General features: G+C 35.1%; 1 protein-coding gene across 1 annotated transcript; it reads right to left on the bottom strand.

The window, feature by feature from the left end:
* Window positions 1-3,848: 3,848 nt before the first annotated feature.
* LOC108199171 (uncharacterized) lies at window positions 3,849-5,593 on the bottom strand. Its single transcript, XM_064083856.1, has 3 exons — window positions 5,334-5,593; window positions 4,940-5,230; window positions 3,849-4,104 (listed from the first exon to the last, which is right to left on the bottom strand). The coding sequence occupies exons 1-3, from the start codon at window positions 5,391-5,393 to the stop codon at window positions 3,937-3,939; spliced, it is 519 nt and encodes a 172-aa protein (XP_063939926.1). The 5' UTR covers window positions 5,394-5,593; the 3' UTR covers window positions 3,849-3,936.
* Window positions 5,594-12,174: the final 6,581 nt, after the last annotated feature.

The following is a 12,174-nucleotide window of genomic DNA, read 5'->3' as shown; positions in this document are numbered from 1 at the left end:
GGCACATTTTCATTTTATTCAAAAATTTTCTAATTCCCTCATTATTGGCCGCGTCCAATACTTGGGGGGCACATTTTCATTTTATTCAAAAAATTTCTAATTCCCTCATTATTGGCCGCGTCCAATACTTGGGGGGCACATTTTCATTTTATTCAAAAATTTTCTAATTCCCTCATTATTGGCCGCGTCCAATACTTGGGGGGCACATTTTCATTTTATTCAAAATTTTTCTAATTCCCTCATTATTGGCCGCGTCCAATACTTGGGGGGCACATTTTCATTTTATTCAAAAATTTTCTAATTCCCTCATTATTGGCCGCGTCCAATACTTGGGGGGCACATTTTCATTTTGTTCAAAAATTTTCTAATTCCCTCATTATTGGCCGCGTCCAATACTTGGGGGGCACATTTTCATTTTGTTCAAAATTTTTCTAATTCCCTCATTATTGGCCGCGTCCAATACTTGGGGGGCACATTTTCATTTTGTTCAAAATTTTCTAATTCCCTCATTATTGGCCGCGTCCAATACTTGGGGGGCACATCTTCATTTTATTCAAAATTTTCTAATTCCCTCATTATTGGCCGCGTCCAATACTTGGGGGGCACATTTTCATTTTATTCAAAATTTTCTAATTCCCTCATTATTGGCCGCGTCCAATACTTGGGGGGCACATTTTCATTTTATTCAAAATTTTTCTAATTCCCTCATTATTGGCCGCGTCCAATACTTAGGGGGCACATTTTCATTTTATTCAAAATTTTCTAATTCCCTCATTATTGGCCGCGTCCAATACTTGGGGGGCACATTTTCATTTTATTCAAAAAATTTCTAATTCCCTCATTATTGGCCGCTTCCAATACTTGGAGGGGCACCTTAGCCTCATTTTCATTGCACATATTGGTTTACCTAAAACTTTATCGCAGACGCAAACACAATACAGAAATAAGACAAAGCGATATGGCGATCAAATCAACATTCTTGCATTTCAACGGGAATAGAATTACAAGGTAACACGGGCTAATCCCGCGTCCAAACTATCTAGGGAAGCTAGGACTCCAGGTCCACGATGCGGTCCTCCACAGCTTCCAGCCTGGTAAGCAGGCCTTCCCTTTCCGCCTCCGCATCCCGCAATCGCTCCTGCACTGTGGGACCAGGCGGGACCGGCGGGTTGTCAATCGGGTTCACCTCCTCAGCATCCCGAGCTCGACCCGGCAAAAGAAGCTCATGATAAACAATGTCCAAGGCAACCTCATAGGACTGCTCCTCGTCCTCCAGCGCCTCCACAATCTTAACAGTAATGGCCTCGGACGGCAACCGGCGAATCCGGTTGATCAGATCCTGCCGCCGGCGCCATTCGATCGACCGGCCGTAATGCAGACTGGAACTCGCGGCGGAGCTATCGGAAGACATATCACCTGCACAAAACAAACCAGGGCAAGGCAAACGGTTAAAAGTTCCGATCAAACAACAACAGAAGCGATAGACGATCACTACGCCACAGACACCAGGACTCGAACACTCACCAGAATTGATTATAGCACAGAAATAAGATTTACGACGGCAAGCAATGGACTGAGCACTCCTCTCCGAACGGACTCCTCTTTATATAGATGATACAGTCGCACCCCTTGAACTTCAGCCGTTACTTCCCTAGGCAACTAAAGCGCCAAAAATGACCACTCACCTCCTCAGTCAAAAGACTCACACATATATCTGCGCCAGTAATTAAGTGGCACAAATCTCCGCATAAAACACCACCAGTCAATTTAATCCTGCATGCAATTACGACATCGACCACTCACAGCAGGCCACGTGGAAAAACCGTACCCTCCCGAGACTGCGCGACAAGACCAGGCGGCAAACATGCTTCACATCTTTTGAAATTTTGAAATTTATAAACCACAAGCAACAACCGCATGCGTCCCGCGTCCCGCCACACAAAGAGCCCGCCACATAGACCAACAACTCAAAAATACAACACTCTCACAAAAAACAACCCGGGATCGGCTCCTCACTGGCGGGATTTAATTTACTCCCCCCACCCGCTAAAGCAGATGGAAGGAGTAGGGGGGCAATGATAAGGTACCACGCTACAGTAACCCTCAACAGTACCCGCCCCCGCTACAGGACTCGGAGATCACAAAGTCAGATCTCATCATTACTAAGTACCAGGCAAACAGCATAACAGGCATGCACAAATCCCAAAAGGACAGAAAAAAGGACAGTGGTTGCACCAAAGCAGTCACCCATGCTGGGGAGTGTCTACAGACCCACTCCCGCCACTGTAGCAACAGTGGCGGCCGAGGGCCTATATAAGAGACTCCCCAGCCGAAGTTGAAGGTAAGTGCTAAACTCTCCCCCCGAAATTCTCCCTAGAAAGCATCTTTCACCATACATTTAGAGTGAAAACTCTCTGATTTCCCTAACTTGTCAAGCACATTCCGATCACTGATTATCACGCCGGAGGCGCCTCACGGGATGTCACCCTCCGTGTCGCGTTGTTTTGCAGGGTAGGTCTTGCATCAAGCTCCCCGGAACAGTGCATTGGAACCCTGGACGAGATTTGGAGTTATCATAACCGAACCGAGTTATTTAAAACCGAAACCGAACCAGCGATTTCAGTTTTGATTTTTAAAAATTGAGGATATGCGGTTCCGGTTTCGATTTTATAATAAAACCGCACCGATCTGACATCCGACAGTTGTGAGTTTTTAAGTAAAACAACAACTCAAATTCTTGAAAAGTATATACATTCTCACTAGTTGAGCAAAAACTGACGGATATTTTCCATTGTAAATTGGAAACTTACGACCAGTTTTAGGCTTAATTTCTGTCATAAATAGCCAGTTTGTTGTAGTGTCTCTAAACGAGCTTGATTGTCTATTGTTTACATATGTTATTTAGATAATATAGTTTGAGCGGTAACTACACACGTCTTTGTATTGAACGGTTGAATTGTTAGTTACTAAAAGTGAACAAGTGTTCTAGATATTGAACAAGGGATTGGTTATGCTTTGCAAAGGGTTCAAGGTACAACGGACAAGGGAATTGAAAAGCTGAGTTGAAGGAATTAAGAGTTTCAATGAATGCATTGCAAGAGCAAGCTAGTGTGGAGCTAATTACACTTGGCTCAAGTTGCAAGGATAATTGCAAGCTAGCTACTTTGACCGGGAAAGAGGGAGATATATTATCATTCTATATTTGTTTGAATTTTAAGTAATAATTTACCAAGTTGGCAAGGGGCGAGGACCTAGATAATTAGGTCAAAGAGTTGAACCTCGCTAAACCGTCTTGTGCGTCAATTACTTTACTACATCTTAGTGTTTTTGTCATTGCATACATAATAATTTCATATTTATTGCTTAATTGAAACCAGTAAGTCATTGTATTAGTAGTGCACATTGCTTTAATAACAGTCATCTATAAGTGTTGGTAAAATTTTAAAACAGTCATAATTAGCCATAATACACCTATTCCTCCCCTCTAGGTGTAATTTCACATCTTAGATCAAGATTTATGCTTAGGCAAATATATTCTTACAAGTCATGCAAATGCAAGTTACAAATAGTTTGGACTTGTGGTAAGAAAATAATATAAGTTCAAAAAGATATTTTTTTTTTAACAAAGGAGTGATTAAGACATCATTGAAATTTTACTCGAAGCATTACTTGTGTTAATCACAACCTTGAAACAGTCCACAAATCTGGAGTGAATCGAAATAATAATCAAAAGAGTTATCCACAAGCATAATGAGGAAGTAACATAAGAGAATTCAGTCTTGTATGAAAATTCAATTGAGTAAAGCAATCTCTTTTTCATCTTTTACACAAAAGCAAATCAAAACTAGCCATGATTGGATAAAGAACTTGTATTATTAAGTTCAGCCTAGATACTACTAGAAGTTTAAAACATGAAATGATATATAGACCGAAGAGTCACATGCCGTTGTGAATATACAAGAGCAGCAGGGGAAGGTTCTGAAGAAATTGCAGAAATATCTTCCAGATCACAAAAACTATAGGAAGAGCAAGCGCTATCTTCCCAATGCACAAATGACCAAGTGGCTGTGATTCCTTCTTTTCAGAACAAGAGCCTTCAGTGCCCTGCTAAATGATAATCATAAAAAATTTAACTATGAGATGACACACATGAAAGGTTCAGAATTGAGGATATTATCAAGGGTTACCAATCAACCAAGAGTAAGCACAATGCTCTAGTCCTCTATTGCTTTGTAATTGCAAAAATTTGGATATCTAGTTTCACTTGAATTCAACAACATTAAAAGTGCATTTGGTTAGCGCCTTGATTAAAAAATCTAGATCCCTAACGTGCTCGGTAGTAACAGAGACCCCATATTTTGGGTTTAGATTGCACATAATTCATAGCTATTGTACTTTGTAACAGAAGACCCCATATATATGTGGAAAATTTTACTACACTCTTATTTCATCGTAGAAAGAAACAACTAATTTGATTAACATAATTTTTACTCAGGCTACACGTCAAGTATGATGATCGGTCATTTTTAACGAACTCATCAAATATCACTGTATTATTTACCGAATATGACGTAAAAGCAAGTCTGCAATGTTTGTCGTGTAGAGCGGATATCTGTTGCGTCATCATTAAATCAAGGAATCTCTTACAAGAAAAGGAACTTCCTCCAATTCTATGAATTTTCCTAAAAGTTCCCTCGACCCTTCCTTCAAAAGCAATAAATACCAGAAATTCTATGTTTTGCAATAAATTATCACAACTTATTCACTAGCGTCATTAGAAACACATATACCAGAGATTTAAATCTTATTATCCAGTTCTAGCATATTAACTAATACGAATGATAATAGCAATTATGTATAGGCAAAGCATCATGCATATATTAGACAAATCACAAAAAGGGAAAGAAAATCTCGAGAAATATAATACAGAACAAACTACCTCAACAGTTCTTTTTGGTTTGTGTGGTTGAGTAACAACAGTCTGTAAAATCCAAGGAGAACCATAGTTCACAAGAGATGCAGTAGGGCCAAAACTGATCGGCTCCTCAGAATCATGGCCGGGTTTAACAGCTTCTATATGTGACGCAAGCTGAGGGCTGCTCCTGCTGCTCTTAGCAGATATATTATCAAGAAGCAGCTTTTTGTTAATGAGACTCACTGCAAAACCAGCATCAGTTCCAGCTGCAAACCTTCTCACTTTCCCAGAGCTCTTGCACACTACCTCGACAAACTAAAACACGTACACAATCAAAACAAAACAAAACCAAGTTAATTAATATCAAAGCAAAACTTTAAATGTGAGATAACAAAACAGAAAATTAAGGGTGACTTACAGATGGTTTAGACTCGTTGTCGAGATTCTTCAAAGCCTCTTGTTCTTGTTTCTCCGCCATTGTAAAAGAGAGAGTTTTTCAAGAACTGAGATGATAGAGATGAAGAATGGATATGTACGAAGAGGCAGGAAGAGTGTGGTTTATGAAGGGTTAAACTAAGGCGGTGGGTATGTCATCCAAGTGAATACAAGAATACTAATAAATGGAGTTACATATGGTTACATTCTGTTGCTGAAGTTTTAACTTTTTGTAGAATAAAGTCTTTGTTATGACGACAGAATTTATGATAAGGATGAACATCACATTTTAATTGCTCAACTCCCTTCCATAATTTGGAAATAAGCTTGATATTTTTTCCCCTCTATATATAATAACATTATGTAATTTTAATTAGATACAGTGACTTTGACTTTAAAGGTGTGTACCTATCAACCTCTTATATTTTAACTAGTTCTTTTAGTCCTCAATTTACAGGTTTATATCAAGTAACCTTTATTGTGTGATAGTAATATATAACGGAAAAATCTCAAGATAAAATATACAATTCACATAAATATAAAGTTTAGACATATGCTTCAAATTTTGAGTATATAAACGATTACATTTTAAAGGTGTGTATTTATGGATCCATGTTTATTAGAAAAAACACATTGAATTAATTATCAATTTGTCCCATATGATTTATACAATTATATAGCATTGCTGGACTATTATGGTCACTTGGTATATATGATCTTGAAGGCTAAAAGAAATAAGTTAAAACATTATGGGATTGGTACACACCCATAAATTTCAAAGGCCAAAAGATCATTAAATCTTTTAATTAATTTATTGTGGAGTATGTTATTATGGTAATTATGGATTTGCTTGTACTAATAATATACCGCAAATATTCGTAGTATATCCTATATATTGATCTCATTATCATTTATCTTAAATAATTAGCGTTGGATGTTCAATGAACCAGTCGTGATTATGAACTATTTTTTGTTTCGGTCTACACCATTATTCATTTATTACATGGATTGAAGATCGAATGATGTCTCGATATTGAATAAGGCATTCTTCCGTTTTTGATATGGTTAAATGGTTTTCATATTGTCCTAACATTCCACTAACCACTAAGATCTTATCAAGCATAAGATATCGATGTTAATGTGTAGAAGCTTCTTTTGAATAATTTGATAGACGCAATTCCTTGACATCATGAGATATAAAGAAGTCATACTATTGAGTAATTGAAGAAATTTGGGAGCTTGCACTACAAAGATTAATTCAAAATTGCTCTCTTTATATTTAAATGGTTTGTTATAAAGCATGGTGACCTAGTGGATGACTTGGGCTTCATTTTAATAGACTATAATCGGTTTGGCCACAAGGACCACCGGTTTATAATTGCTACAAGTTAACCAAGTTATCAATATTCGAGAGCGCGCTCATTCTAAGTGGTCCATTATTCTTCAAAACAAGCGACCCTTCGTTGGAATTGATAATGGTGAAGAAGAGAGGAGTATAATCAATTTGACGATAATGGCCTTGCTCAACTTGTATCCAAGCTGCCACATTAAGGAAAGATTGTAGACATAAATTATACACCTAATGACCATGATGAAAGGGTATGGATTGATGGTCAAGTATGATTCCACGAAGTTCATGCCTCTAAAGGTAATAAGAATTTAATAAATATATGTTTTTTAATAGATTGAAGTGTTCCTTACAAATTAAATAAATAAGTAGAAAAAATTTTAATTTTGAAGCCAAGGATTTTCCTAAATAATAGTAGCCTCTTTGACCGACAAACATGAGGTGAATATGTATTCTTGGTAATATAAAATTGTATGAACTATTAATATATTTTACGGTCTTTAGCCTTTGATATCATAAACTCGAGGAGCATACAATGCCAAATATTTAAGTATAAAAAAGTCTTTTTTTGTAGAGTATCATATGATCTTGGTTTCATGCTCGGCCTTGAACAGTATTACCCTCTCATTGTGATTTGCTATGGAGAAAAACTAACGATTATAAACGATTATTACAATTGTGGCTTGTGAATGTGTCCCACAAATTAAGTATGTAGGTAGCCTGAAAATATTACTTGTGTTACTTATATAACTTGCACATAGCGATAAAAGCCATTAGAAAACAGGTGTGTTTGAAAGAATGAAGTAATTGTCAATTGTGTGCATTGAACTGTGTATTTTCGACATGGATAAATAGCAAGGTCTTTGTGAGCCTCGCAATAACAGTAATGTGTAGCTCTTATTCTTTAAGATGCTTACGAATTCGAGCAACTAGTCGTCCCTGTATATTTTCTTAATCTTTATTTTTTTTTATACGTGGGTATTGTTTGCTTGGATGAATGCTACTATTATTTTATTACTTAACCTTATGCTTTGCATCCATAGTCAAATAATTTTTTTAATATATATAAAGGGTACAAGTGATACCTTAATTGAGGAATACGGATAATTGTAAAGATTATTGTTTTCAACGTACAAAAGAGTCACTGATTAGTTGAATGCATCATAAAGATATTTATTGAGGAATTTTCTTCCTCATGTACCCACGGTTTTTGAATGTGATTTATAAAATTAATTGCTGGATATGTTTATGTAGTTTTATTCTTTTAATTATTTCTATAATGCCCAAGCTGTGCAGTACAGCTACTTAATTAAAGACCTGAATTCGTAATATTCTCAAACTAAAGATAGAACTCAAATAAGGAATCTTTCTTTAAGATATTGGAGAGGCACAAAATTAGCTACACCACGCAAGTAACAAAATTTATAAAAACTTTAAAGTAAGCAAATATCCTTAAAAATATAAAATGGCTATCAGTTACAAATTCCTTTAGCGGCTAACTTCTCATAACTTCTCAGCATTGTGACTATATATGTATGAGGTTTTCTTTTAGCTAGTAAATGTCTGAGGTACGACTATATATGTTTGTGGGCTCCTAACAGTAGCAATAGTCTTCAAGCATAGAGGAGACACTGTGGTACTTGATAAGAATAGAAAAACAGATTGGCCTGGTCAAAGAATGAAAATATCATACGAGTGTTGAATGAGGTGATGGAGTATAATTTAATAGATGCAGAGAATCAAGACCCACAGAACCCAACTTTATCACTACAAATGATTCCTGCAACATCATTGAGTAATTGTGTTAGGAATTTTCTTAAATCTCACGGAATAAATATACAATTTTTTACTATTAAATTACATAACAAAATCTCATTTCTTTTTTAGGTATAATTATAGAAGATCAAAGATCATCATATCATAAAGTTGAGATATTCATAGAAATTATACAAACCAAACCTTGTTGCATAGTCGACGGATCGCATATTGAATAAAGACATATATATTCCAGCAATGCGAGGAAGTTTCGTCGGTCTATTTCTAAACCATTCTACTAAATTTAGGCACCTCAAGTTGAGCTCATCTTGTATGCACTTCTCAAGAGATCTTGACATTGGGTATAATCTACAAGGAATGTAATAAGTTTAATAGAAAGAAGTATACGTTCTATATATGATTGTAAAGAATTTTAATTGACAATAAAAAAATTCTTAGATCAAATTCGCTCAGTTTGAAAAAAACCAGTAAGTTGTATTGTCAAAGCCAAAAGGACATTATGTACTTACATCTTAGAAAGAGGAGCATTGGCGTGACGTTTGGAAGAAATAATTAGCTCCATCTTAATTAAAGAGCTCGGAATGGAGTTGGAAATCATACTTAAGGAACCTGATTGAATATAATAGTTAGTTGTTATAAAAACTTAAACAAGAACGGACAATATCACTTCATGATCATTAAATTCATATATCATAAACCGAAAGAAGTTTGTAACACGAAAATAATACAACAGTTTTATAAAGTTATATACATACCTGTGAAACCATTGGAGCATTTTCTTCATTGTTTACCATAATTTCGGTGTAGGACTATCATAATATGCTTATTTCTTCCCCACATTTTATGATATTTCTTTGTATTCAGTTGAAATATCCTGTAAAATGAAATATACATATTTCATACACAAATTAAATGACATCTAAAGAGTTTGAAGAAATCATGTGTTTTAACCATTTCAATAGTGTGGTAGGCCCCAATTAATATTGATAATTGAGGGATGTGTCAGTAGAATTTGAACATTCACCTTAATACAGAGAATTTCTTAATTACTTCAAACACTACATGGGATCAAGAAAATACCAATTTAGATATATAATAAGAATGATCAAGAAAATGAAAAATCTAAAATAACTCAATTTAGATACATAGAAAAGCATGTACTCGGACCTAACTACATGGGTACATATGAATGCAAATGTAGTGATCAGATCTAACAATACACAATGGACATTCAAAACTATATATAAAATCCTAGAATTGAACATAATATACACAATTCACAAACCCTTCAAACTATATCTAATTATTAGTAACAACAAATATCAAAGCAGATCTAATTAACCATAACCCAACTTTCAATTATAAAAGCATAAAATTAGGAGCAAGGGCCTACACATGATTAAATGGACGTGGATGGAACACCTAACAAACCCGGTTGGTGAATTGAGGAATATAGTTAAGAGGGTAAGTCGGTGAATTGAGGAATATAGTTAAGAGGGTAAGTGACTAATAGTTGGTAGTTGTTGAGGAATCAAAACAAAACAAAACCAAGTTAATATCAAAGCAAAACATTAAATGTGAGATAACAAAACAGTAAATTAAGGGTGACTTACAGATGGTTTAGATTCGTTGTCGAGATTATTCAAAGCCTCTTGTTCTTGTTTCTACGCCATTGTAAAAGAGAGAGTTTTTTCGAGATGAGTTGATAGAGATGAAGAATGGATATGTACCGAGAGGCAGGAAGGGTGTGGTTTATGAAGTGTTAAACTAAGGCGGTGGTATGTCATCCAAGTGAATACAAGAATACTAATAAATGGTGTTACATATGGTTACATTCTGTTGCTAAAGTTTTAAATTTTTGTAGAATAAAGTCTTTGTTATGACAACTGAATTTATGATAAGGATGAACATCACATTTTAATTGCTCAACTCCCTTCCACAATTTGGAAAAATGCTTGATCTTTTTTCACATGTATAATAACATTATGTAATTTTAACTAGATACACAATGACTTTGACTCTAAACGTGTGTACCTATCAACCCCTTATATTTTAACTAGTTCCTTTTAATCCTCAATTTACAGGTTTATACCAAGTAACCCTTATTGTGTGACAGTAGTATATAACGGCATAAATCTCATGATAAAATATACAATTCACAAAAATATTAAGTTTAGACATATTATATATACTTCAAAACCTGAATACATGTTTTACGACCTTAACCCATTACATTTTATAGGTGTGTATCCATGGATTCGTGTTTTGTGGAAAAAACACATTGAATTATCAATTTGACCCATATAATTTGTACAATTATATAGCGTTGCAAGACTATAATGGTCACTTGCTATATATGTTCTTGAATGCTAAAAGAAATAAGTTAAAACATTAGGGGATGGGTACACAACCATAAATTTCAATGGCCAAAAGATCATTAAATTTTTGTTTGTATTAATAATATACCGCAAATATTCGTAGTATATCCGATATATTGAACTCATTATCAGATTTATCTTAAATATTTAGCGTTGGATGTTCAATGAAAAAGTTGCGATTATGGACTATTTTTTGTTTCGGTCTACACCATCATTCATTTATTACATGGATTGAAGATCGAATAATGTCTCGATATTGAATAAGATATTCTTCCGTTTCTAATACGGTTAAATGGTTTTCATATTGTCCTAACATGCCACTGAGTACCTATCAAGCATATGATGTTAATGTGTAGAAGCTTCTTTTAAATAATTTGATAGACGCAATTCCTTGACATCATGAGATATGAAGAAGTCATACCATTGAGTAATTGAAGAAATTTGGGAGCTTGACTACAAAGATTAATTCAAGATTGCTCTCTTTATATTTAAATGATTTGGCATAAAGCATGGTGACCTAGCGGATGACTCGGGCTTCACCTTAATAGACTTTAATCGATTTGTCCACAAGGACGACCGGTTCATAATTGCTACAAGTTAACCGAGTTATCAATAGTCGAGAGCCCGCTCATTCTAAGTGGTCCATTATTCTTCAAAACAAGCGACGGTTTGCTGAAATTGATGATGCTGAAGAAGAGAGGAATATAATCAATTTGACGATAATCCCCTTACTCAATTTGTATCCAAGCTGTCATATTAAGGAAAGATAATGTAGACATAAATTATACACCTAATGACCATGATCATGATGAAAGGGTATGGATTGATGGTCAAGTATGATTCCACGAAGTGCATGCCTCTAAAGGTAATAAGAATTTAATAAGTATATGTTCTTTAATAGATTGAAGTGTTCCTTACAAATTAAATAAATAAGTAGAAGAAATTTTAATTGAAGCCAAGGATTTTCCTAAATAATAGTAGCCTCTTTGACCGACAAACATGAGGTGAATATGTATTCTTGGTAATATAAAATTGTATAAACTAGTAACCTATTATACAGTCTTTAGCCTTTGATATCATAAACTCACGGAGCATACAATACCAAATATTTAAGTGTAACAAAGTCTTTTTTTTGTTAGAGTATCATATGATCTTGGTTTCATATGCTCTGTGGCCGCCTTGAAGAGTATTACCCTCTTATTGTGATTTGTTATGGAGAAAAACTAACGATTATTACAATCACGGCTTGTGAATGTGTCCCACATATGTATACACTGTTACACAGTAATGGGCATAAGTATGTAGGTAGCGATAAAATATTA

This window comes from Daucus carota, chromosome 8, assembly GCF_001625215.2.
Source record: "Daucus carota subsp. sativus chromosome 8, DH1 v3.0, whole genome shotgun sequence".
Taxonomy (NCBI): Eukaryota; Viridiplantae; Streptophyta; class Magnoliopsida; order Apiales; family Apiaceae; genus Daucus; species Daucus carota.
This window is presented reverse-complemented; position numbering and strand designations above follow the sequence as displayed.